Source organism: Acanthopagrus latus, chromosome 4 (assembly GCF_904848185.1).
Source record: "Acanthopagrus latus isolate v.2019 chromosome 4, fAcaLat1.1, whole genome shotgun sequence".
NCBI classification, from domain to species: Eukaryota; Metazoa; Chordata; class Actinopteri; order Spariformes; family Sparidae; genus Acanthopagrus; species Acanthopagrus latus.
This window is the reverse complement of record NC_051042.1, coordinates 8,272,177-8,299,167: the sequence shown is the minus strand read 5'-3', so window position 1 is coordinate 8,299,167 and position 26,991 is coordinate 8,272,177. Positions and strand designations below refer to the sequence as shown.

General features: G+C 39.5%; 2 protein-coding genes across 10 annotated transcripts in view; both read left to right on the top strand.

Moving 5' to 3' along the window:
• The first annotated feature begins 2,822 nt into the window (after positions 1-2,822).
• Positions 2,823-12,618, top strand: hdgfl3 (HDGF like 3). 8 transcript variants are annotated; one of them, XR_005074530.1, is made up of 7 exons: positions 2,823-3,149; positions 3,878-3,954; positions 4,898-5,036; positions 5,338-5,499; positions 10,109-10,235; positions 10,820-10,905; positions 11,520-12,618. XR_005074530.1 is itself a non-coding variant. In XM_037094649.1 (6 exons), exons 1-6 carry the CDS (start codon positions 3,066-3,068, stop codon positions 11,600-11,602), a joined length of 672 nt encoding a protein of 223 aa, XP_036950544.1. In that variant the 5' UTR covers positions 2,823-3,065; the 3' UTR covers positions 11,603-12,618. The 8 variants fall into 8 exon arrangements, 6 of the variants coding, with proteins under 6 accessions (XP_036950544.1, XP_036950547.1, XP_036950546.1 ...); XR_005074531.1 differs by having other exon boundaries at positions 10,109-10,240; positions 11,520-11,565; XM_037094649.1 differs by lacking the exon at positions 10,820-10,905.
• A 4,677-nt stretch (positions 12,619-17,295) lies between these two features.
• The window catches only part of LOC119017720 (histone-binding protein RBBP7), a 45,819-nt gene continuing 36,123 nt past the window's right edge, over positions 17,296-26,991 (top strand). The window contains exons 1-2 of one of the 2 annotated variants that reach the window (XM_037094643.1): positions 17,296-17,494; positions 18,120-18,264. In XM_037094643.1, the coding sequence (XP_036950538.1) occupies positions 17,479-17,494; positions 18,120-18,264 (161 nt within the window). In that variant the 5' untranslated portion in view covers positions 17,296-17,478. The remainder of the gene's footprint in view (positions 17,495-18,119; positions 18,265-26,991) is intronic. The other variant, XM_037094642.1, reaches the window with a different exon arrangement.

The window sequence follows — 26,991 nt, the reverse complement described above, 5'->3', positions numbered from 1 at the left end:
CAGAAAAAGAACATCAAACCGACAGTCAAACATGATAGTGGTAGTGTGATGGTCTGGGGCTACTTTGCTGCTTCAGGACCTGTACGACTTGCCGTAATTGATGGAACCATGAATTCTGTTATCTACCAGAAAATCCTGAAGGAGAATGTCTGGCCATCAGTTTGTGACCTTAAGCTCCAGCACCTTTGGCTTATGCAGGCAAATGAGCTGAAGCATCTGAATAAGTAGAAAAAAAACGTTGAACGAGTTTGTGGCCAAGACATCAGACCCGGAAGATATAGTTTTAAAAATTAAGAATTTCTTGTGCAGACGAAAAATTGTGGCTCAGCATTCACAACCAATTTATTTAGATTTGACAGATTTCTCTGTCACACTACAACCAGTCCACTCAGCCTTTTTGTTTCACTATATAGTCCACTCAACCTTTCTGTCCCACTGCAACCAATAGACTCAGACTCTGTCCCACAATAACCAGTCCACTCAGCCTGTCTGTCCCACTGTGACCAGTCCACTCAGCCTGTCTGTCCCACTGTAGCCAGTCCACTCAGCCTGTCTGTCCCACTCACTCAGCCCAGTCTGTCCTACTATAACCAGTCCACTCAGTCTGTCTGTCCCACTATAACCAGTCCACTCAGCCTGTCTGTCCCACTGTAACCAGTCCACTCAACCTGTCTGTCCTGCTGTAGGCACTCCACTCAGCCTGTCTGTCCCACTACAGCCACTCCACTCGGCCTGTCTGTCCCACTATAACCAGTCCACTCAGCCTTTCTGTTCCACTATAAACGTTCCGCTCAGCCTCTTTGTCCCATTATAACCAGTCCACTCAGCTTCTTAGTCCATATATAACCAGTCCACTCAGCCTCTCTAGATGTAGCTTCTCTCTCCTTCTGCTTGAGTTACAAAACCAGCAGAAAGGCCCTACACACCTCACAAAGTTACAGGTCAACAAAGCAGAATTACAAATAAAAAAACAAAAAACAAATAAAAGCTTGTTTTAAATACACAGGAAGTCAACCTGTTGTCAACGAGTCAGTCAGTGCGTTTACATGATACTCAAGAAAACCGAATTACTGGGTTAGCCTGACTATGATCAGATTTTTAAGAAGCATTTATACACCTTAGTCTGACAAAAATCGGACCGGATCGGATTTCTCATAGTCGGATTAAAACACCTAGATTATTTGATTGATAGTAGCATTACCCCTGCATGTATACGTTCCAACGGATCGGATCGGATTTTGCGTTCTGCACAGGCTCCAGATTTCTTTCCCAGGGCCGCGAGCCGCAAGTAGAAGGAGGAGGAGTAGAAGGCAGTGGCGGTGGTGGTGGCGGCAGCAGCGACTTTCCTCCTCAGAATTAACCACAAGTATTGTGCATTGTGCATCTAGTTTGTGTAATTATCATGTACACCATATATGAAATGTACAAAGATGTAGCTTCTCCTCGCTCTTCGTACCACACCTTTCTTGAATGCCGGTACTTAGCGTATTGGGGTATGACATGCTTCAGCCAGTAATTCAATTTTCTCACCGGCATGTATACTCAGACAATTGCAGTTGACAGATTGAGTAGCATAGTCTAACTATGGCTGTAATCCGACTAAGCTGTGCATGTAAACGCACTGATTGATTATAGAGATCAAATCAGGTTTTGTTGTCACATACAATCATGCACAGCCCAGCGTAATGAAATGTGTTCTCTGCCTTAACCCAACTTTGTCCCTAAGCCAGTGCCTTGGTCAAGGGCACTGACATTTGAACTAACATTAGACCTAATTCATATTTTTTGATGGTGGGGTAAACCACAGCCCTAAAGAAAACAAATACAAGCATGGGGAGAGTATGCAGACTCCACACAGAAAAGTCTTGCCCCATCTGGAAAGGGGAATGAGTTTTTTAAATGACCACCCAAACTTGATTATGGGTAAAATGAAGAAGTGATATTTAGTCATGTGTAGTTGATCTTAGACCAACAAAGTAAAGGAGAGATTGTTTTTGCATTCACCAATTGAAAAACTGGAACAGAAGGTGATGCAGGAGTACCAATACCGATGGTGTCAAGCAAGACCTGTGGATTCTGTCAACTCATACATACAAGGTTAGAGAAGTCTGTGGCTCTGACAGCCTTTAAGTTATTCTAAATAGAGGACTGTTGTGGATGGGTCTATCTCTATGAACACTCTTCATACAGGACTGAGACGCAGTGTTAATAAATGATTGTACTTGTACTCCACATCTCTATTAGATATGATATAAAGATATAATAACATTTCTATTTTAAATCATTTAGTGCAGAGATGGTGAAGGATGCAAGAGTCGATATTTATAGAACTAGAAGTATGTTGGTCAGGTGCTGTTTTTAGTGATCATGCCTGACATGCAGTTCGACCATCATTATCAAGCAAGAAGAAACTGTAGGGTCCTACTGCTGATGAAACTAAATAAGTATTTTATCTAATCATTCAATGTTGAGAGGGATCAGGGATCACATTACTTGGGAAATTCTTCCACCAAGTAACTGTCAACTGTCATCTAGCTGTGGAGTGACCAATAAAATAAGGAAATTTAAACTGGAGTTAGGTATTTGATTAAGAGTGGTAATATTCGGGCGACTTTCAGCCTGTCATGTGGTATTAACTGGAAACTGTGTTGGGTTTGGTTCTATTAATTGTTAAGTTTGCATTTGTTGAGTTGAGAGATCGCTTTTTGTTGAATCATCCGTACAATCACTAATATTAAACAAATACACGTTAAGTAAATATTAAATGCTTTTATTTCGAAAGACCGGAAGTTTGATCTTTTTGCTCTACCTGGTTTAGGTTTCTTACAGATACTCTACTCCAATTCATGCAATTCTCGATTACGTTTACACCCGAATATGTGCGTAAGAGGATAGCCCTCTTCCAGGCCCCATTTTCCGCGTTTTTTAATTATTTATTTCCGTGTAAACTGCAGTCTTAATACAAAATCATTGATGGTCGATAATTTAGCCCTGCGTTGAGGGCACCGGGGAGAACTGCAAAGGATTAAAAACTCATCCAAGAGCTCACTTTTTTATCCAGAGACATGGCTCGACCACGACCGCGGGATTACACGGCAGGAGATTTGGTTTTCGCTAAAATGAAGGGATACCCGCACTGGCCGGCGAGGGTGAGTCTGTGTTGCGGCCGGGCTGGGAGCAGGGAGGCGGGGTTGATTTACACAGTACAGCCGCTGCTTCGCCGGAGGAACCGGAGGGATGCTACGATGCCCCGAACTCAGCTGGTTCTGACTCCTAAGCCACGTTTGGTCTGCGTATTCCTGCTACTGACGACCCAGACATCTAATAAAAGCCTTCGTTTTCCGTTAGGTTGAGGAAAAATGTAGACATTTCAAAATTAGGAAAACACGTTACATTTATTGGGCTCCATTTTCTGAGTGCGCCTCGGCTCCAGTCAGCTCTTGCTTTGGTTGTATAGCATTTCTTTTATATTCATAATGTTCATTAATTAGTTCATTAATTGTTTTTTTTTTCCATTTAAGACCAATAGAATAAATGAGTCTTCAGTTGACCTCAGGTAACCTGTAGTAATACACCAGTCTCGTTTGCGATAAAGGATGTTATGTACGATAACAGCAGAGTGTTACTACAAATTCAACGGTGCACATGGATTATGGTGCCTTGAGTGACTGGAGGTCCAGCAGGCTGTCAGGCTTCAATTGTAACCTTCAGTGACACTCTCTACAGTACAGTACGTTCAGCCTGACCCACCTCAGTTTCACCACAGCTCCATAGCAGTCTATTGGTAGATGTACAACAGATAACAGATAATTTATTGGCACTTGAAGGATTATAATGAATATACAATGACAGTTTTTCTTTTTTTCCTGTTATTCAGATTGATGAGCTTCCAGAGGGAGCAGTCAAACCCCCTGCCAACAAGTACCCCATCTTCTTCTTTGGTACCCACGAAACGTAAGCACCTTTCTCCAGGATGTGCAGCATTTTACTTAAATTCACATTGTTATAGAGAAAGGCAGCTGCCACTCATACTTACATGACTGCAATGAAGCTGTGATGCAGTTGCACCATATCGGGACTGCCATATCACATTTTGATGCAAGGAATGTTTTGAATTTTTTTAGATATTCCTGCCAAGGCAATTCATAACTGTAGTTTTTTCAATACCTTGTTTACAGAATATCAACATGTTTTAAGCTTGCACGTGAAAGTTAATTCTTGGCATTGCTGATAATCTGACAAAATAATTTCTACTTATGATCATGAACATGAGCCTGTTCTGGAGCTTTTGACCACATCTTGCAGTCTTCATCCACAGTTCAGGTGTCAGTAGTCATCAGGTGAAATAAATATGAGTCATATGATTGTAATCATATACCAACACCTGTTATCATGTGACCAAGAGAACACGGTTTACCCTTTTCTTTTCATTTAACAAAATATAATGAATTGCATCAGTGTTGAATAAAGTAATAAATAAAATCTTGTCTTAAGTTAAAATGTTTCCTGATTTAGATAAATGTATCCTGATATAGATAAAATGAATGATTAGTGAACTAATATATGAATCTGTGCAATTTCCAATTTCAGTACTGGTACAGATGCAGTTATGTCAGAGGTTTGACATTCAGGCCTATGCATAAGCAAACTTTAAAAATAAAAAAATAAATGGGCTCAGCAAGGCTTTACCTGTATAGATAATTACAGTTAAATGCAGTGTCTTGGTTGGAAGTTGTCCAGCTGCTCTGATTTTTAGCAAGATTTTATATCTTCAGCTGTCGTGTGTAAATTGCCAATTATTGTGTGTTGATGGTGTAACTCCTGACACATCGATACAGTACAGCACAAAATATTTTAGGATGGTAGTAGCAGTAAATATGTCATCCCCTTTCTGAAGTGCATTCTTGGGCCCGAAGGATCTTCTACCATACATGGAGTATAAAGAAAAATTTGGCAAGTCCAACAAGAGGAAAGGCTTCAACGAGGGCCTGTGGGAGATCGAGAACAACCCTGGAGTCAAGTTCACAGGCTATCAGGTCAGTTAGCAGTCGATTGTGCCTGTTGTTCAGAGAGACGACAGGGGTAGAAAACATGAGGAGATGCCAAGCAGACAGGCTTTGATGCTCAACAATGCCCCATTGTTTTCTTGCCAAAACCAGTAAGACACATTTGAAAGGGTTATTGAAAGCCGATAGTGTTTGTTGAAGTAAGATTGATTCATTTGTCTTAACTTGCTGCTTCACATTTCTAAATTGAAAGTGTCACTATCTGTCAAACTAGTAATTTTTGCAATTTTCACTTTGCACTAAAGAAATGATGAGCATCTCTCTTTGTCAGGTCATTCACCAACAGAGTTCATCAGAAATAGAAGAAGGGGGGAACACTGCTGATGGCAGCAGTGAGGGAGAGGAGGGTGACTCTGTTGAGGAGGAAGATGACAAGGAGAAGTTGAAGGGGGACAAGACCAGATCCAAACGGAAAAAGACAGCCACCTCCAAGGTACTTCAGCTGGTAAACACTCTTACACAGGAGTGAGGACAATTCAGGTATAAAGGAGCACTGAAGATGCTGTGACAACTACAACCAGCCTGAAAATGATGCAATAAGTTTAGAGACTACATTTTTCGAATTAAGGACCAATTTCAATCACTTCTCATGTTATGTTTTGAATGTTTAAGATTTGGCATGAACAGTAGTGGTAATCAGCTGTGAATCATTTGTGGTACTGACAGGGAAAACTAGCCTCAGAGAGGGTTACACATCATCATCGATCCATGAAATTGAAGGCATAGTGTTCTGGCACATTAGCATTTTGGGATTTAAGTTCTGAGCTGCTTCAACTCTGGTGTGATCATCCACAAACAGGTTGACACTGGCAATGGCATTTTTCAAGGTTTAACTCGCCAAACTTTTTGTTTGACCATATCCAAAGGTTCCTAATGATCACACACAACCTCCACTGCACGCCACTGCTTCCCTGACCACCTTTTGAAGTCTTAAGTGTGTCTTTTAAAGTCCCTCCTCGGAGGCATCCATGGTGTTCCTACACACCAGCCCAGATGGAGGTTTGAGTTTGAGGGTTTTTCAGAATAGGATATACTTGCTGAGTTTTTTTAATTTCGGCTGAACTTTAGCATCACTATATGGTATTTCTCATGTTTTCTTTCATCTGACCATGTAAGCTTCTTTAACAACCTCTGCTTCAGATGATCTTATTCTAATGGTACTGTTCGTTGTGCCATTCTCGTCTGTTTGACCATGCCTTTCTTTTGAAAGAAAAAAAGGTTTGAAGGGCTCGGGTGTGAGCACTGCCACACTGTGTTACTGTATTACTGCATAAGCCATTGCTGCTGTAAATGGAAACAGGTTGAAAATGTCACATGCATCCTGCTCTTCACTAAGCAACCACTGTTGCCTAGCGACTGGGCTCTATTACGCACAGCACATGTGGTGCATCTGAAGGAATGTGGCACTGTGGGGAAGCAGTTTGCTGATGTGTGTGCCCTGTCACATCATTGAAACACTGTGTATGTGTATGTGTGTGTGAGGTACATGAGAGAACTTTTCAGCTGGGAAGAGATTAAATGTGATCTCTGTGTTTATTTGGTGGTGAGAGGGGGCAGCTATCATTTGGTTGTTCATAAAACCTCCCTTCAGTCCTCTTTCAACCCAAACCCCCTCACTCTTGCACACACACACACACACACACACACACACACACACACACACACACACACACACACACACACACACACACGCACTAACCAAAGGTGAAATTATTATTGAATTCTCAAATGGAGCTCATGGAAGTATTTTGGTTTTTAGATGTGTGTGCATGTGAATGCAATGCACACACATGCAGCAGTTTTCACCACTGCCCATACATGTAATAAATAACATCAGTTGTATTTCAGTCTCATATTTCTAAGTCACAGAAATGCAAGTGGTAAATAATACACAAGCACTGCCCAGCTAGGTTAACAAACCAGATGAAGAGTATGGAGAGTAATTGTCTACACTGGCTACAGAGATTGTCTACACTGTCTACTAAGTTCATGTGCTAGCTTGTAGCACATTAACTTAACATTAGTTTTGGAGACCACAGTTTTAACTGACAGGTGTTCTTGTGTATAGATACAGTCGTGGTGAACATGCAGTGAGGGGAGCACATACTACTTTGTCACAAAAAACATTTGTGAAGTTTGGTTCAGTAATAATTGTAGTATTGGTCTTCTGAGAATATGACCAAATCTGCTGTCTTAAAGATATACATACACTAATGTGTGTACAGTTTTGACCATGACTCAAAATTTCCATCCACTTCTAAAGAACATATAATGCACTCTTGAGTTCCAGTGATTTCTGTGATGACACACACAATTCAAAAGTGGTATAGAAATGGCTAAATTAGTCTCAAAAGCATGTAATCAGAATGATAATGGCTGAAGGACATTTAAGAAAACATTAGAATAACTGTATGTATATTTTAAAACAATTTTTTTCATGCACTTTGTCGGCTTAGAACATGGTCTGCTTGCCAAGTACAACAACTTGATCCAGGATGTCGTGGTGTCGACAGTCTCTGCAAAGATGTGAGTGCAAGAGTCTCTGATATAGAAGACATACAAGTGCTGGTCATATAATTAGAATATCATGAAAAAATTGATTTATTTCAGTAATTCCATGCAAAAAGTGAAACTTGTATATTATATTCATTCATTACACACAGACTGATATATTTCAAATGTTTATTTCTTTTAATTTTGATAATTATTACTGACAACTAATGAAAATCCCAAATGCAGTATCTCAGAAAATTAGAATATTACTTAAGACCAATACAAAAAAGGTTTTCTAGAAATGTTGGCCAACTGAAAAGTATGAACATGGAAAGTATGAGCATGTACAGAACTCAATACTTAGTTGGGGTTCCTTTTGCCTGAATTACTGCAGCCATGCGGCGTGGCATGGAGTCGATCAGTCTGTGGCACTGCTCAGGTATTATGAGAGTCCAGGTTGCTCTGATAGTGGCCTTCAGCTTTTCTTCATTGTTGGGTCTGGCGTATCGCATCTTCCTCTTCACAATACCCCATAGATTTTCTATGGGGTTAAGGTCAGGCAAGTTTGCTGGCCAATTAAGAACAGGGATACCATGGTCCTTAAACCAGGTACTGGTAGCTTTTGCACTGTGTGCAGGTGCCAAGTCCTGTTGGAAAATGAAATCAGTATCTCCATAAAGTTGGTTAGCAGCAGGAAGCATGAAGTGCTCTAAAACTTCCTGGTAGACGGCTGCGTTGACCCTGGACCTCAGAAAACACAGTTGACCGACACCAGCAGATGACATGGCACCCCAAACCATCACTGACTATGGAAACTTTACACTGGACTTCAAGCAACATGGATTCTTTGTCTCTCCTTTCTTCCTCCAGACTCTGGGGCCTTGATTTCCAAAGGAAATACAAAATTTACTTTCATCAGAGAACATAACTTTGGACCACTCAGCAGCAGTCCAGTCCTTTTTGTCTTTAGCCTAGGTGAGATGCTTCTGATGCTGTCTCTTGTTCAAGAGTGGTTTGACACAAGGAATGCGACAGCTAAAACCCATGTCTTGCATACATCTGTGCGTGGTGGTTCTTGAAGCACTGACTCCAGCAGCAGTCCACTCTTTGTGAATCCCCCCCATATTTTTGAATGGGTTTTGTTTCACAATCCTCTCCAGGGTGTGGTTATCCCTATTGCTTGTACACTTTTTTCTACCACATCTTTTCCTTCCCTTCAACTCTCTATCAAACTGCTTGGACACAGAGCTCTGTGAACAGCCAGCCTCTTTAGCAATGACCTTTTGAGTCTTGCCCTCTTTGTGCAAGGTGTCAATGGTCGTCTTTTGTACAACTGTCAAGTCATCAGTCTTCCCCATGACTGTGTAGCCTACAGAACTAGACTGAGAGACCATTTAAAGGTCTTTGCAGGTGTTTTGAGTTAATTAGCTGATTAGAGTGTGGCACCAGGTGTCTTCAATATTGAACCTTTTCACAATATTCTAATTTTCTGAGATACTGAATTTGGGGTTTTCATTAGTTGTCAGTTATCATCAAAATTAAAAGCAATAAACACTTGAAATATACCAGTCTGTGTGGAATGAATGTATACATTATACAAGTTTCACTTTTTGAATGGAATTAGTGAAATAAATCCACTTTTTCATGATGTTCTAATTATATGACCAGCAACTGTATAAGTAAAAGTTTTCAAACAAGCCGCAGTGTTGGTCCGGTTTGAGCACATGGCCCACCAGTAGTGTCCCTCCAATCAGGTGCAGCCAGTGAGTGTTGTTGGAGGGTGTAGCTGTTTTGGTCAAGCGTGCAAAGATGAGAAGCATCACAATGCCTCATGTCAAACAACACTCCTGTGGGCACACATCCTAATGCTGCTAGTGCTACTTTAACTATAAGATTTTGGACTTTTGATTTTATGATTTGAAATGTATACCCATAGCCTTATAACAAAAGCCTGGGGTGCACATGAACATAAATAGAAGCCTATTCGGTCGGCAGTTTCAGGGAACACATTTCCATATTGTGTCAAAGGCTTACTTATTTGTTTTTTAATTAAGTTAAATAAGTAGAGAAACCGTTCTTGGAGAAAATGTCAAATGTTAGGTGGTGATTAAGAATAATGTCGGTGAAAAATAAATGGTGCATATTGAATCATGATAGCATCTGGATTATCGTTGTTTTCGAGGTCCCTGGTAAACCATGGTAATCCTGTCTATAATGTTAATGCTATAAACTGTGTGCAGGAGCTGACTAAGAAACTCAGACCAAATGATAAAGAGAGAAAAATCTATTGTCACGGGCTAGGAATTTGAGATTTATTGTGTAAAATCCACGTCCCATCATTTAAAACCCAACTGTCAGTGTTATTATTGTAAATGGCATATGTGCGGCCCTAGAATGTAAAGCTTTAATTGCATAACAATAGTAGCTAAGTGGGGTGGAAATGGCAAAACTGTAAGATGCAAAAGCCTAACATGATTAGATTTGAGTTAAGGTACTTTTATAAAGATATTAAAGGTTTGTGCGTGCGTGTGTGTGTCTGTGTGTGCTAGAAGTCCCCCAAGCTGTCGAGGATCTCTTCTGGAGAGGATGACCTAAAGAAGGATCAGAAAGATGATGACCAGAAGAGCGGCTCAGAGGCAGGAGACCCTGACAATGACATCCAAAATACTACCGACAGTAAGGTGTGACTCATAAATGCCTACTTGTTCAGCGCTGTGATCATTAGTTAGTGCTCACTTGGTAAATTTGCACAGGGACAAGCCACAGTTAAAGGTTGAAGTTCCCTAATCCCATAAATCGCACTGTTTTTGAGTATCTTCCTAATTTTTCTGACCTGAAACAATTTGAATTGAATTTGGATGAATTCACCCTTGTGGGATGGAGGTATTTTGAATTGACCTGAAAAAAACTACTGTATTGACCCGAATCTAGGACAACTCTGATTATAAGACGACCCCTCTTTTCAAGACTAATCTTCAGAAAAAAGACTCTGATAACCAAAATTGACTTTGGCGACCACAATAAGCTTTTCTCCTACTGTTAGTATTTTTTAGATGGTCTTTTGGACCCACCATCTTTGGACGTTACACTCTGTACCTTCATATTTCTTGGCTGGCTAACAGTTTGACGCCTCTGCTGCACTGACCACCATTATTGTAAAATTAGCATCATAGCTCTGACTCAGATGTATGTTAACTTGCCCCACTTTTGATCCACTTTGCTCTGTACAATCATCTTGCCTCTCCATTTTTCATCTCCAGTGTCAGTGATGTCTCTACAATAAGCTGGTGCCCTCTGCCGTTGCGGCCGTGTAGCGACCCCAGACAACTATCAGCATGTGTCAACGGTTAGACCCCGATTATAAGACGACCCCACTTTTTCACATTATTTTCGATGAAAAATGCCTTGTCCCATATTTGGGTCAATACGGTACATAGTGCTTATTCCCAGAAATCTGGGGTCCCAGAAATTTTGAATGTGCACCCTGGTCCCAAAAGGTCGTTCGCTAACTATTTCTGAATAGCAAGCTACAATAGAGCGCACACACATTCAGACATGAGAGTAGTGTGTAGTCCACACAAGGACAAGTCAGCAGTTAAATACATTGAGCTGCTTGCCTCCTTGGGAGGCATGAAGTTGGTCTGAAAAGCTGTCTTTGAGTTGCCACTGTAAGCCCCCAGATATTTAGAGACCAAAACAGATAAAGAAAGAATGAATACTTGACAAGAACACAACTCTAAATTAATGTTAATGTTTCTCTTCATCTCTTCATGATTGTTGGTTGTTTCTGCAGCCCCCCCAAAAATCACTTGTTGAGTTTACCATGAGATGCACTTCATTATTAAATCAGTTAACTGTAATGTAAACATTGTATTTGTTTAGTTTTCATTTTACTTTATTTGATGAATACTACTATCAAAATGCTATATGTTTGTATTTCTTTATTATTGGTTTCGTCAGAACAAGCTTCTCATAGAAGAACATTAAGAGATGAAAGCCTGAAGAGGAAATCAGTCTGTGTAGCTGTGATGTTGGAAAGGTGAATCTACAAAATAATCTCTCATCAGCACTATCTACTGGCTGCCATCGTCACCTCCACTTCTTCTTGGGACTTCCAGTATGTGTTTTGTGTGAAAGATGCACCCATCCTGCTATTCATAGCGCTCATGTGGATGCCAGGTTGTAACTGGCCATTATGTCACACTGTTTCTTCAGCACATAAACTTGATGCCAGTATCTGCATCAGAAATCGAAGCAAGTTGTCATCTTTAAAACTCTCAATCACAAATTAAAATAGTTAATCACTTTTATTGAGTGACTCTGAAAGCTTGTTAGTTTATGTTGTTGAATAAACTATTTCTAGGATATTTAAAGGGGCATTAAGTACTTGAAGACTTTTATTGTGTGCTATTGGCAAACATTAGGAGCACTGATAACATTAGCAGTGTTTATACAAAGCCTTTTTTCTACTAGGATCTGACTGATAGCCCAATCAGAATAAAATGTTTGGAATTGTATACTCCTTTCATAACCTGTTCAGTGAAACTTATTTATTAAGTCATTTGTGGGTAGTGTGGGTGGCTGCAAGAATATAATTAAATATGTTGCTTCAATAGAAAACGTTGCAGTAAAATGTCTTCCCTTTCTTTTGCTTTAGTTCATTTAAAAGGTCCCATACTATGCTTATGTCCAAGCACCAGGGTGTCTACAAGAATAGGTGTAAATGCTTTAATCTCTCAAAAAAAACAAACACACACATTAAATTTCTCATGCCGTCTACCTCTGCAGTACCTCCAATACCCCTCCTGAAAAGCCCAGTCTGTTTTGATTTGTCAGCTTTTTAGTGGCAGGCATCCCACTATGTTTCAGCATCTTCTTTGTTTGTGTTTTTGCAAACATGGCCATGATGATGGCAGTGACTGTGTAGTCATCACAGCTCATTCAAAGGAACAGTGTCTGAATTTGCGCTGTGTGACTTTGTTTGGATTGAGCATTTTAATCCTATCGCAGTATTTGTATAGCAGCTCGACCTGCTTTATATTAAAAGATGACAAACACATATCTCTCTCTATAGTATGGGGCCTTTGAAGCCTTGACATAATAATTTTAACTCAAGGTCTGCTTCCTCACTTTTTTAGAACTGCTTTTTCCCTTGTTGGCTCAGTTGTCAAATAAAAGTAAATTGGAAAAAGTCATTTTCCAATTAAGGATGTGGATTAATTAGTGTGGGAAACATTTTAACTAACAGCCAAGCCACAATGCAAAGTCACAGTTTGACAATAGTAAATGGTTGGCTAGCTAGGTTGAAGTCCAGTGAAGAAGTAATATTTCCGAATTCTCAATACCACGATCACTGTGTTTTGTTTTAGCTTGCGTATGAGGCTGTTCAGTAGCAGAAAAGTAATTTCTGTTGGTAAACCACTGAATATACCTGTCAGCACTGGGCTAACATATAGACATACATGAATGATATTGCATGTGCAGCAGCCATAAAGGTAGCTCTTCTTAACTAGTTAGGTACAACCCTACTACACTCTAACGCCTATGTTTGTTTGTTTGTTAATGTAATTTTGGATTTGTGAATGTAACAGATGCCAATTAAAGCTTAAGCTTCACAAAACAATTTGTAGCAGGTTTCAAAGGACATGAAAAAAATAAGATGGTGAATTTCTAGCATGTCAGTAGCGCAGCCTCTTCAGGCTTAGGCTAATACTATTTAAGTAAAGTGGAAATAGACAAATTTTTGAAGAAAAAAGAAAACATCTGCTTTTAAAAATAACCATACTAATGAAGCAGATGAAACCTACTTGCCTTCTTATGTTGGAATAACATCTTCAGCTAAAGGTTCACTGGTATTTATCCTTAACCCAGTCACTCCCTATAGTACATGTGGTAAACATGTCTGTGCTGTGGAACAATGAAAATGATTGCTTACTGCCTCTTTAATTATTGCTGATAGTTATTTATTATATGTGCTCAGACAGCCAGTTTTACAGTGGATTGCAAAATGATTGTCACAATTAAGAAAAACAGTGTTGGTGCATCTCTAATCAGTATGTAACATGATATGATAGCATCATGTTACTACAGGTCACATTTAGGCCAGATGAAACAGGGAATTTTGGTGGCATGGGCTCTTCCCAGTAGTTCATAATCACATATTGTAGACAGCTATCATTCGGTGTTTATACTGGCCCATGCATACATATCTGTCTTGTATAAACTGTCACTGTGTTCAAATGCATTTGACCTCCATATATACACTATATTGCCAAAAGTATTCACTCACCCATCCAAATAATTGCTATCAGGTGTTTCAATCACTTCCATGCCCACAGGTATATAAAAGCAAGCACCTAGGCATGCAGACATATGTGGAGGAATAGGTCGCTCAGGAGCTCAGTGAATTCCAGCGTGGTACTGTGATAGGATGCCACCTGTGCAACAAGTCAGTCATGAAAGTGACTCATTCCTAAATATTCCACAGTCAACTGTCAGTGGTATTATAACAAAGTGGAAGTGATCAGGAATGACAGCAACTCAGCCACAAAGTGGTAGGGCATGTAAAATGATAGAGCGGGGTCAATGGATGCTGAGGTGCATAGTGCACACAGGTTGCCAACTTTCTGCAGAGTCAATTGCTACAGACCTCCAAACTTCATGTGGACTTCAGACTATCTCAAGAACAGTGCGTAGAGAGCTTCATGGAATGGGTTTCCATACCGAGCAGCTACATCCAAGCCATACATCAGCAAGTGCAATGCAAAGCTTCAGATGCAGTGGTGTAAAGCACACTGCCACTGGACTCTAGAGCAGTGGAGACGTGTTCTCTGGAGTGACGAATCACGCTTCTCCATCTGGCAATCTGATGCAGAAGTCTGGGTTTGGCGGTTGCCAGGAGAACGGTATGTGTCTGACTGCATTGTGCCAAGTGTAAAATTTGGTGGAGGGGGTATTATGGTGTGGGGTTGTTTTTCAGGAGCTGGGCATGGCCCCGTAGTTCCAATGAAAGGAACTCTGAATGCTTCAGCATACCAAGAGATGTTAGACAATTCTATGCTCCCAACTTTGTGGGAACAGTTTGGGAATGGCCCCTTCCTGTTACAACATGACTATGCACCAGTGCACAAAGCAAGGTCCATAAAGACATGGACAAGGGAGTTTGGCGTGGATAATCTTGACTAGCCTGCACAGAGACTTGACCTCAACCTGACAGAACACCTTTGGGATGAAATAGAGCGGAGACTGAGAGCCAGGCCTTCCTGCCCAACATCAGTGTGTGCGCTTCTGGAAGAATAGTCAAAAAGTCCCATAAACACACTCCTAAACCTTGTGAAAAGCCTTCGCAGAAGAGTTGAAGCTGTTGTAGCTGCAAGGGTGGACCGATGTCATATTAAACCCTATGGATTAAGAATGGGATGTCACTTAAGTTCATATGCGAGTCAAGGCAGGTGAGCAAATACTTTTGGCAATATAGTGTGTGTGTGTGTGTGTGTGTGTGTGTATATATACATATGTATATGTGTATGTGTGTGTATGTATATATGTATGTATATATGTGTATTTAAATATATATGTATATATACATTTACTCTCCTACCATCTATGATATGTGTTTGGTATGACAGTGTACTGATCACTCTAATTGTAGCCTAACATTGATTTTTACAAGGATAATTATGGGAGGTATGGGCAGGGGGGGAGAGGGACATATGGATTATTCAATAACTGTCAAACATTATCCGTCACCCTCTATGTTCTTCTTGTAACCAGAAAAAGAAGTATGGAAGTACATAGATCAATGTATGAAGTGTTGTGCACAACTGGGTTACATATTGTAACTCAATATTAACTATATGTGGATGTAGGACGACTATTCTAATTGGACTGCAGTGTTGTTTTCGTCAACGATGACGATGACAAAATGATTTCGTTGACGCCCCTTTTTTCCATGACGATAATTAGACGGTGACGAGATAAACATGGCTCTTTGATGACTAAAACATGACGAGACGTGTGTGAGTTTTTGTTGACGAGACGAGAATGGACGTAAATGTTAGTGGGTGGTTTGCCAGACGTTCAAAATGCATGACATTTCTGCTGTCTTCGTTGTTTGCACGTTGTTGGAGTGGCAAGCTAGGAATGGTCGCTACTTTCAAATTAAAAGCCCCCCACCAATAACCCAGTTCTAAACTCCATTGGGATGCAATGTAAAGCTCTTATTTTGAAGACAAATTCGTTGTCACAGTTCACTGCCCAACTTCGAGCTTCACGTCACTTCACGTTTACGCCTACCCCCAGATATATGGATGTATTTTATCCATAATTATTGGAGAGTGCTGTTGGACAGAAACATTTTATCTCCATATTTCCACTTTTCAACTCATTTTTCCCAACATATTTCAACTGTTTTTTTTTTTTCATGAATTGATGCCCGATCATCATACAAGAGTGTCACACACAAGTTGTGAAAATAGCAGATCTACACATTGCAACACATTGTGAGCTTGTAGATTTTATGTTTTTATTGACCTAAATTAATTTGTTAAAAGACAATACTTTTTTTTTTTAAACTAAAATTGACTAAAAATAGACTAAAACCTGGTTGAGTTTTCGTCAACTAGAACTGCACTAACACTATCACGTATAGAAATGACTAAAATTTGACTAAAACTAAAAAGCATTTTAGTCCAAAAGACTAAAACTAAATCTAAAATGTCTGCCAAAAACCACACTGTCGGACTGCTTTAGGTAACAGCTCATCTTTTTGTGTAAAGTGATACATTTGTTCTTTTGTGTATCTGTGAAATAGATCACTGTATATTTCAGAGCTTTTTATAGTGGCATGCTCTAATGTTATACTCCAGATCATTCTTATATTAACGTGTCTATTGGTTCTTAGTTTAAAATCACATATTTGTTGGTATGTGGTAGACGTAGATGAAAAAGAACACAAAATAGGCCACACCTCTTCTGTTGCCTAGTCTCAACATTTTAACCTGACTGTCAACTGAACCACATTAATTTCTAAACTGTGAAAGAGCTGTAAAGAACGTTTAATCTGAAAGTAATAATTCTCTCTGAAATTGCCAAATTGATCATTTTCCCTATGAGAGCTTACTTAGTTGGATTTAAGTTGACAGTAGAGTGCTCTGTCTTTTAACCATATGCCAGTTGCCTTTACTTTCCTTCTTCTGTTGTTTTCATGAAATATAGACCTTTTTTATTTTTTAATGGTAGCTTACACATTCTGTATGTAAACTTATGTTTTTTTTTAAAAATTCCCTCAGATTTTTATTATGCTTGTATTTTGAACATGCTTTGCATTTTCAAGGTTTGTAATTTACTGTAAACTGTTTTTGCTGTTTATGGATGAGACTTTTACAAAATAAACTCATTAGAATGCATTCTGACGTTGTAGTGCTCAGTACACACAAACACCTCTTCCATTCCCTGGGGTCCCGAGCGTGATGCCACAGGAAAAAGCTGTGAATTACCTTTTTTTTTTTTTTTCTTTTTTTTCTTTTTTTTTGTCTAAAGTCAAATACAAAACGTTTTTTGGTGTCCGCAAAGTATTATATTTCACGAGGTAGCAAAACATAAATGTTTGAATTGTTTTTTCCCCATTTTGTGGAGTGCAAGTAACGTGCGATTTAGAAGCGTCACAGTGGGAAGCCCCGGCAGGACCTGTTTGTCTGCGCACGGCCCTCACTAATGCGCAGTCATCGCGCAGTGTTAGCCCTCATCGGTATGCTCGTACTAACCCATGCGCAGTAGGTATGGAGTAATTCGGCGCTGAAAAAGGAAGGAGTACCCGGGATACAAACCAAGCACTATTAGCTAGGAGAACAACAGTGTAAACACTGACTACTTAGATACATTGCTTTCGAACACTGTGACACACCGCAGAGTTGGCAACATGGCCGATAAAGAGGGTAGGTTCACTGAAACCACATAGTGGATAAAGCGGCGGTCCGTTTTCCCTGTGTGCGTACCACTGCTGTTTTAACTATGCAGTGGATGCTAGCATTACATGTTAGCTCAGGAAAGTCCTATCAGGCGTGTTGACTTTAGCCAGTCTTTATGTTCTTCTTGGTTGTACGCTGTTTAAAGACCTCTGTAATACCTTGACCCTGTATGTTCCGTATACACCGAAGACACAAAACAACGCTTATTTCAACGTGAGAAACTACTTTTTACGGCGCCACAACCCCCTTCACCAAAATACGCCATAGTGGGTGGTAGCGAGCAATACTCAAGCTCTGAACCCGTTGAAGATAGGCTATATGTAGCATGATGGTGGGTAAGATAGCATCGCAGAATGTCCTTCCACATACTATTCTTGAACTTCTTTGTCAATATTTTATCACAGAGTATAACGTTATCATTAATGTTATGTTTTGATGCTGTCTTATCTGTTAGTCTATGAGCCCTCAATTGATCCAGTGCAGCTGTGCATAGTCAGCAGTACCACAGTGCTTCTACTTCATACATAGCCGCACAAAATCTTCCATCATTTGCAATTATACCTGTAACTTACACTGTGTTGTTCTGCTAAAGTGTATGACGATGCAGTGGAAGAAAGGGTCATCAATGAGGAGTACAAGATTTGGAAGAAAAACACACCCTTCCTGTATGACCTGGTGATGACTCATGCACTGGAGTGGCCCAGCCTTACTGTCCAGTGGCTTCCAGATGTCACTAGGTATTTACATTTCTTCTATCTTACTGTTTATACAACTCTGGTTGGTTAAATGGTTTGAATTTCCTGTAAAAATGTATCTGTCTTAATTTTCAGCGATTATACTGTGGTGACCTAGCCCTCATCTGTTCTATGTTCATATAACTAAAACAAAAATGAAGTATAAGAAAAAATATTTAAAGAAGAAAATTGTATATTACGTGACTCATTAAAATCAGTGTCCACTAGATCTGGCTGCATTCCTGTCTTAGAGACTAACCTCTGCCAATTTTAGTCATGTGCCACTGTCTACCACCTGCATAACTCCAACAGTCATTCAGAGTCAGAAGTGTGTGTGCTCATACAAGGAATTTGACTCCAGCTTTTAGTTGCTGTTAGTTTCAATAGAAATGGAGATCAAAATGGACATGCAGATTAAAACAATAGGGCTGCACCAATAGCATTTTTTTCAAACCAATTTGGGTGTTTTCATTTGTGTACTTGCCGATACAGAGTACCGATACTGATATTTCTACCACAAAAATAATGATTTGGTTACAGATGCACTGAATTGGAAGACATGATTTATTTTCTTCTATGCTTGTTACAACAAATAATAATAAGTTAAAGGTCCCATATTATGAAAAAATGGTAAAACAGGCTTTTCAGAGTCAGCTCCTGTCATTACGTAATGAAAGAGGAGATGTTCATTGGCCAGCCTCCTCTGCACAATGATTGGAGATATCTGAAAGGGGGCGTCCATCCCCAAGGTGAAGTTCGGTGTGTCCAGTGGTAAGCTATCAGTGTTTCGCAATGTCGTTGCTTGGAGCTAGATATGCAGATTGCTCAGTTGTTGGTTGTAACATATGTGCCTATATTCTGTCCCACAGAAAAACAGAAGTGACAGTGGTTGTGTTTCATTTTAATGACAATGTGCCGTCTACGCTTCCTTATTTACAGTTGCTTACGCTTTGGTCCGCTATGCAATGGCGTTTGAAGCAAGTTTAATGTTAATAATATTATGAGGGTGCTTGATTGTCAAAGTAGAAAGTCTGAAAATGTGCAGACTGGAGACAGAGACTATGTGAACAGTGTCCAAGAGTTTGGAGGCTGTGTTAGCCATTCGCTACATGGTAGTACATGTAACAACACATAAGGACAAACTAAGTAATATATTCAGACACTCTTACCATTCTGAAACGTCCTGGTGCAGCCACAGAGTCTGAATTTCCTTCTGGGTCCGATTCTGGGTCAAAACTGGTAAGGTTGAACAACACCATCTCGGTGAGCCATAGCATTATATTCAACGTAAACATTAGTGCATACTAGGGTAAGCGGCATCCTCTCCCTGAGAGGGGTGTAGTGGGCAAGGCATGCATTGACAGATGGAGCTCATTAGCATTTAAAGGTGCAGGCGCAAAAACAGCCTCCTCTTAGTAGAGCTCACTTGAGCGACTTTTAGACAGCTGAAATTCAGGATCATGGATGGGTTTGAGGCAATACATTTCAAAGACAGTGTTATTGGACCTCTGACAGCTGTGTGAAATTGATGAAAAACAGTATAATATGGGACCGTTTAAATAAAGATAAATATAATTAATAATTTCCTGTGTCATCAAAAAGCCTCCACATTGGCACTGTCTTGACATTTGACAAATTGAAACTTAAAATTTGAAATTTGACAAATTAAACCATAAAACTTAATACACAGTTAACACTGTCAACTTAATATCTCAAACTATTATACAGTCTCCACATTTGAATCAGTGTGATTTATATTGAAGTAGCCTAGTAGTTGTATCAATGTCTGCATGTACCGTATTTTCACGACCATAAGGCGCACCTAAATGTCTCAAATTTTCTCCAAAATGTGCGGCGCGCCCTATAGTGCAGTGCGCCTAATTTGTTGTTTTTTTGTAAGGCGGATTACATGAGAACGTTGAAGGGTGAAGTGTGAACGTTATTGTTGTTGTTGTAAGGCGGACGTAACAGAGGACTAGATGAGAACGTTGTGCCGGTAAGTGCGTCATTGTTTTGGCAACCCCGATAATGGCAAAGAGACACGCTTACGAAGCACAGTTTAAACTGAAAGCTGTCAGTTACGCGGTGGAACATGGGAATCGAGCAGCCGCGAGGGAATACAATATCAATGGTTCGCAAGTGGAGGAAGATGGAAAACGAGCTGCGACAGGTCAAGAAGACGCAGCTGAGTTTCCGCGGACACAAGGCGAGATGGCCCGAGTTGGAAGACCGACTCGAGCAATGGATTGCCGGTCAGCTGGAAGAAGCGTCTCTACAGTCACCATATGACTAAGGGCAGTAACGCTAGCAGAAGAAATGAAAATTGAACATTTTCAAGGAGGTCCGTCTTGGTGCTTTCGCTTCATGAAACGGTGCCATCTTTCCATCCAGGCCAGTATTTCAATAAAGCACAACCATACTCAGTTTTGCTCCCGCTGCCTTTTTAAATACACACACTAGCATGCATGTTTTACCGGTGTGTTTTACCATGCCCGCGCCCTATGGTCCAGTGCGCCTTATGTATTTGTTAAATACAGAAAAAGCACCCGTAACTGAAACCGCGCCCTATAACCCGGTGCGCCCTATGGTCGTGAAAATACGGTAATCAAGAACTGACTTTCAAATCAAATTAAGAAAAAGTATTTAAAAAACATTTCAACAGAACGAGTCCAAAACACAGAGGATATCTTAGCAGAAATGCTTAAGCTACACAACTCGCTGGATGCCAAGATAACCGACCAGGAGAACCGGTCGAGACGTGAAAACATACGGCTCTATGGGGTCACCGAGGGAGCCGAAAAGCAGTCCCAATCCATGACTTCATTTGTGGAAAAGTTACTCCGCGAAAACCTCGACATACCCGACGACATGCCCTTGCACCTGGAAAGAGCGCACCGCGCGCTCGGTCCACAGCCACCTGAGGACGTAGCGCCGAGATCCATCCTGGTGAGATTCCTCAGCTCCAAAACAAAAGAAAATGTTCTCCGCTTAGCTTGGCAGAAAAAGGGCTTTACCTGGTAAGGGAGGCGAATAAACCTGGACAACGATTATGCGCCGCGTACTCTTCAGAAAAGAAGGGCATATACAGAAATACGCAAGATCCTGAAGGAGCGCCAGATCCTGTTCCAAACCCTGTATCCAGCGCGGCTTAAAGTCAAATATAACAACGAAACCCAGATCTACGAGAGTGCCGAGGAAGCGGCAACTGACATGTCAGACAGAGGATACCCGGTAGAGATCGTCAAACCTCCAGAGACGCTGATGGACAAACTGCGACAGCTGACGTGGGAGAGGAACAGCCAGCGGAGGGGGAGACGCGCATCCCACTCCAGACGAGAGTCCAACTTCAAGGAGTGACTACAATCTTTCAGGCGGGCCTCACCTCCAACAACTTCAAGTTAAGACTGGTCGTGTTTGTCTGGTAAATGAGCCCCCCTTCATTTTCATTTCTTTTTATTTTCCCCCTCAAAGTCAGGTAGACTGGGCTGGTGTATTTACAAATATAAAAACCTAAATCTAAACGGGGAAATGTCACTATTACCTGGTCATTCTGATCAATGATGTTAAGTTACTAAATGCAAGACTACAGGGTGCAGAGGGGGTCTTGTTGGTGCAGCTATCTTCAGTAGGGCCCCCTCTTCTGGATTCAGGGAGGGACTTTCCCTAGAGACTCTAGTAGGGTTACATCAAAGACCTCTGAAGTGGAAGTCATACACAGTTTTGTTATATTTCATGTTTATTTGTTCTGTATTTTTGGTTTAACATTCTTTTTCTATGTTCATTCCCTGTCAGTTCTTTCAGGGAGGGAAGGCTTCCCTAGGAAGTATATGGAGACTGATTTCTGTTCACATGTATGCAAGGTAAAACTCTAAAAGTAGCTTCTTATAATGTAAATGGTATACATAGTCCAATCAAAAGAGGGAAAATTTTGTCCAAATTAAAAAAAGAAAAAATTCAAATCGCTTTTCTACAGGAAACACATTTGAGTGATATAGAGCATGATAAGCTAAACAAAGTGGGCTTCAAATACATATATTCATCTTCTCACAAATCAGGACGCCGCAGAGGAGTCGCTGTATTGATATCTGGTCAAGTTAAATATGAACACGTGTCAGAAATTAGGGACAAGGAAGGAAGATTTGTTTTGGTTACTGGGAAAATTAACGGAGCCTTAATAACCCTTCTGAATGTCTATATCCCCCCTGGAAGTGACTGGCTATTTTACAAGAAAATATTTGAAATGATGACTACAAAAAGCCAGGGCACTTTAATCTGTGGAGGAGACTTTAATATTCGTTTGAATCCTAGATTAGACTCCTCCAATAAAAAGTCAGACTTAAAAGCTATCAGTAAGAAAGTGAATGCTTTGATGAAGGAAGTGGGAATTATCGATGTTTGGAGAGAATTGTATCCGTCTGGCCGAGATTTTACCCACTTCTCCTCACCTCATGCAGTTTATTCCAGATTAGATTATTTTTTCACTTTTGGCAAAGACTTTCACAGAATAACACAATGTAATATTGGTCCGATTACTTTATCTGACCATAGCCCCATATACATGTCAATATATTTAGACAATGAACCAAGATCTTTACCTTGGCGCCTGAATTCGAATCTTCTAAACAACTCACAAATTAAGGAAAAAATTAGGAAAGAAATTAAAATATATCTGGAGCTGAATGACAATGGGGAGGTGACGCCATCTGTGCTCTGGGATGCGCTCAAAGCAGTCCTCAGAGGGAAAATAATAGCTATCTCGTCGTACGAAAAGAAAAGAAAAGAAAGGCTCATTAATTTGGAAGAGAAATTAAAGGAATTACAAAGAGACCATGTAGAGACTCTAAATAAGGAAACTAGATTAAAAATGAATAAGATCAAAAAAGAAATAGATGAAATCAGTACTTTAGAAATACAGAAAATGCTGTTGTTTACAAAACAACGTTATTATGAAGCTGGTGGAAAATCTCTTAAACTCCTATCTTACAGATTACGCAAACAACAAGCAGACAATTCAATATATAAAATAAGAAATCCTTATTTGGGGAACATTGAAACAAAAACGGAGAGAATTCAGCAAAGTTTTGAAATGTATTATAAATCGCTGTACTCCCAACCAAGAATGAATAATGACTTTCAGATTGAATCATTTTTAGCCATTCTTAATTTACCTACCATTACAAATGAACTAAATGATAAACTATTGTCTGAAATAAAAATAGAAGAATTAAATGCAGTAATAAGTAAATTGAAAACAGGAAAGTCGCCGGATGCAGATGGTTTCACCTCTGAATGGTACAGGACTATGAAAGAAGCACTGGCTCCAGTACTATTGAGAACTTTTAATTGGGTGTTGAAGAAGAAAGAGATCCCGGCCTCATGGAGACATGCTATTATTTCTGTGTTACCAAAGGATGGAAAAGACAAGTTGGAGTGCAGCAATTACCGACCGATTAGTGTACTGAATATAGATTATAAATTATTTACAACTGTCCTGTCCAAAAGAATTGAAAATATATTACCAGAACTAATCCACTTGGACCAAATTGGCTTTGTAAAACAAAGACAAACACAGGATAATATTAGGAGAACTTTGCACATAATAGATCGGATTATCGAACAAGGAATAGAAACAGCCATTATTAGTCTAGATGCCGAAAAGGCTTTTGATTCAGTCAGGTGGTCTTTTTTGTATAAAGTTTTAGAAAAATTTGGCTTTCATAAATCTATTATTGAAGTATTTGAAGCCCTATATGATAAACCTTCTGCAAAAATAAAATTTAATGGTCACTTATCTAATCCATTCATCCTTGAAAGAGGAACGAGACAAGGCTGTTGCGCCTCACCTCTCCTCTTCTCTCTATTTATTGAGCCCTTGGCCCAATGGATCAGACAAAATACAGACATTAAAGGGATAAATATGCCATCAGGAGAAAATAAATTGGCCTTATTTGCGGATGATGTATTGATATATTTATCACAACCTACACAGTCACTTCCAAAGCTTATGAACCTGCTAGAACAATATGGGTTGTATTCAGGATATAAACTTAATATACAAAAAACACAGGTAATCACCTTCAACTATAACCCACCTAATCACATCAGAAGCAAATACAAAATGAAATGGGATGCAGAATCAATTAGATACTTAGGGGTAAACTTAACAAAGGATATCACAAAATTATTTGATTCGAATTATAACCCCTTAAATTCCCAGTTGAAATCTGACATTTCGCGTTGGAATGTTATCCCTTTCTTGAGTCTGGGCTCCAGGGTGGAGTCCATTAAAATGAACATATTGCCGAGATTGCTTTATCTTTTCCAGAATCTTCCAGTATCAATACCAACCAAGCAATTCATAGAATGGGATGTGATGATATCCAGGTATTTATGGCAGGGGAAAAAACCCAGGATTAAGTTTAAGTCCTTACAACTAAGCAAAGAGAGTGGGGGTATGGGTCTCCCCTCCTTAAGAGAGTATTACTTAGCAGCACAGTTGAGGCCTCTGGTTTGCTTATGTACCCTAGCTTATTCTGCACGTTGGAAGGAAGTTGAAATTGAGCTACTAGAAGGGATACCTATTGAAGCTACTATTGCAGATAATGAACTGTTAAATAAACAGCTGAACATAGGCAACCCTTGGTTAAACACACTATTGAGAACTTGGCAGGAAACTGCGAAAACTTGTAATTTAAATGATTCAATTAAACTACTGAGATGGTGTGCTTATGACACCGAATTCATTCCAAACAGATCTGATGGTAAATTTAAAAAATGGGCTGCCAAAGGTCTAACAAATTATTTCTCATTTACGAAGGAGGGGACATTCCATAGTTTTGAGTACCTAAAGAAAAGATACAATCTTGAACAAAAGGATTTCTATAGATATCTTCAAGTTAGAAATTACTTTAACCAGAATCTGAGACCAAATTTAGGTAAAATAGAAACAGGAATTCTGAAAATTCTTTTGTTGGTATCAGAATCTCCCTGTACTAAGATTATCTCTAAACTATATAAAGCTATACTTCATCACAAATCAGGAAATACCTGGTATATAAAAGAAAAGTGGGAAAGAGAGGGCAATTTGATTATAACAGAGGATGCTTGGAAAAGAATGTGTCTCATACAGTGGACTTCATCCTGCTCGACTATTTGGCGTGAATTCTGTTGGAAGAATGTAATTAGGTTTTTTATTACACCTTTACAAAAAAGATATGGGGGAGGGGGTTCCAGCTGCTGGAGACAATGTGGGATGGACAATGCCAATCATTTCCATGTTTTCTGGAATTGTCCAGTCATTGTTCCTTATTGGCAGGAAATCCACAAACATATTAACAATGTATTTGGAGTCAATATCCCTTTTACAATTGATGCAATTTATATGGGAGACATTCAATTTGACGGATGGAGTAATAACGATATAAAGTTGGTCCAAATTCTCCTAGCTGGAAGCAAAAAACTTATTACAAGAAACTTGGCTGAAACCCCATCTACCCACTATAGATGAATGGATAGACATGATTTATGAAATTTATGTAACGGAGCGGCTGTCATATTCCCTTAAAGTCCAGAAAGATAGATTTTACATAATCTGGAGCAAATGGACTGAGTATATCAAACCTATAAGAATGGACTTCTCCTAAATTACTGAAGAAAGGTCAGGAAAACTGTTCTATTGACCTAGGTTTTTTTTTTTCCTTTCTTTATTTATTTTTTTTAACCTGAACCTATTTATTTTGTTATATTGCTACACTGGCATTTTGTTTTCTATACCTCTCCAATGTGAAAGCCTCCCATGTTCCTTTTTGTTAATAGTTCTTAACAATGTTACATAAAATGTTAAAAACATCTGAAAGAGCTACATAGAAATATATGCAGGTAATCTGTGACTATTTATATGATAATGTCATTGTATACATACATGTGCTTGAGGCTGTTTGTAACAGACTGTGGCATTGTCATTTGTAAATGCTCTTTCTAAATAAAAACAACAAACAAAAAAAACCAAACATTTCAACAATATTTACTGTCACTTAACATTTAATTATCCAGTTATATAATACAGCAGTGTTAATTTCATTGACGAAGTCTATGATGAAAAACATTTGTCGACAAAAACTGAATGAAAACTAAATAAAAAGTCAGTTGACGAAGACTGTGACAAAATATAACCGACACTTTTGTCAACGAGAGAGAGAGAGAGAGAGAGAGAGAGAATGATTGTTATTAATTACTTATTGATTGATTGTGACTATGATTGAGTCAATCATAGTTATAGTATTACCAACAGTATAGATTATCAGTAATTTATTGTAAATACAGTTTTCCTTTGTTATTATTTTTTATCTCCAAACCCTTGCTTTGGCAATATGTACAGTGTTACCTCATGCCAATAAAGCCATTTGAATTGAATTGAGAGAAAGAGATTTACCACTCACTAAGTCTAGACTAAGACTAAAACTCTTACGATATTTAGTCGACTAAAACTAGACTAAGACTAAAAGATTTCAGATGACTAAAATATGACTAAAACTAAGTGGTGTGTTATTCAAAAGACTGAGACTAAATCAGAATTTGCTGTCAAAATTAACAATGTAATACAGTAGATATGTATTATCATCTCTTTAAGTAAAAGAAGGGGGCGCCGCATAGCTCAGTTGGTAGCGCGCGCGACCCATGTGCCAAAGGCTCTGCAGCGGACCTGGGTTCGACTCCCGGCCCGGGTCCCTT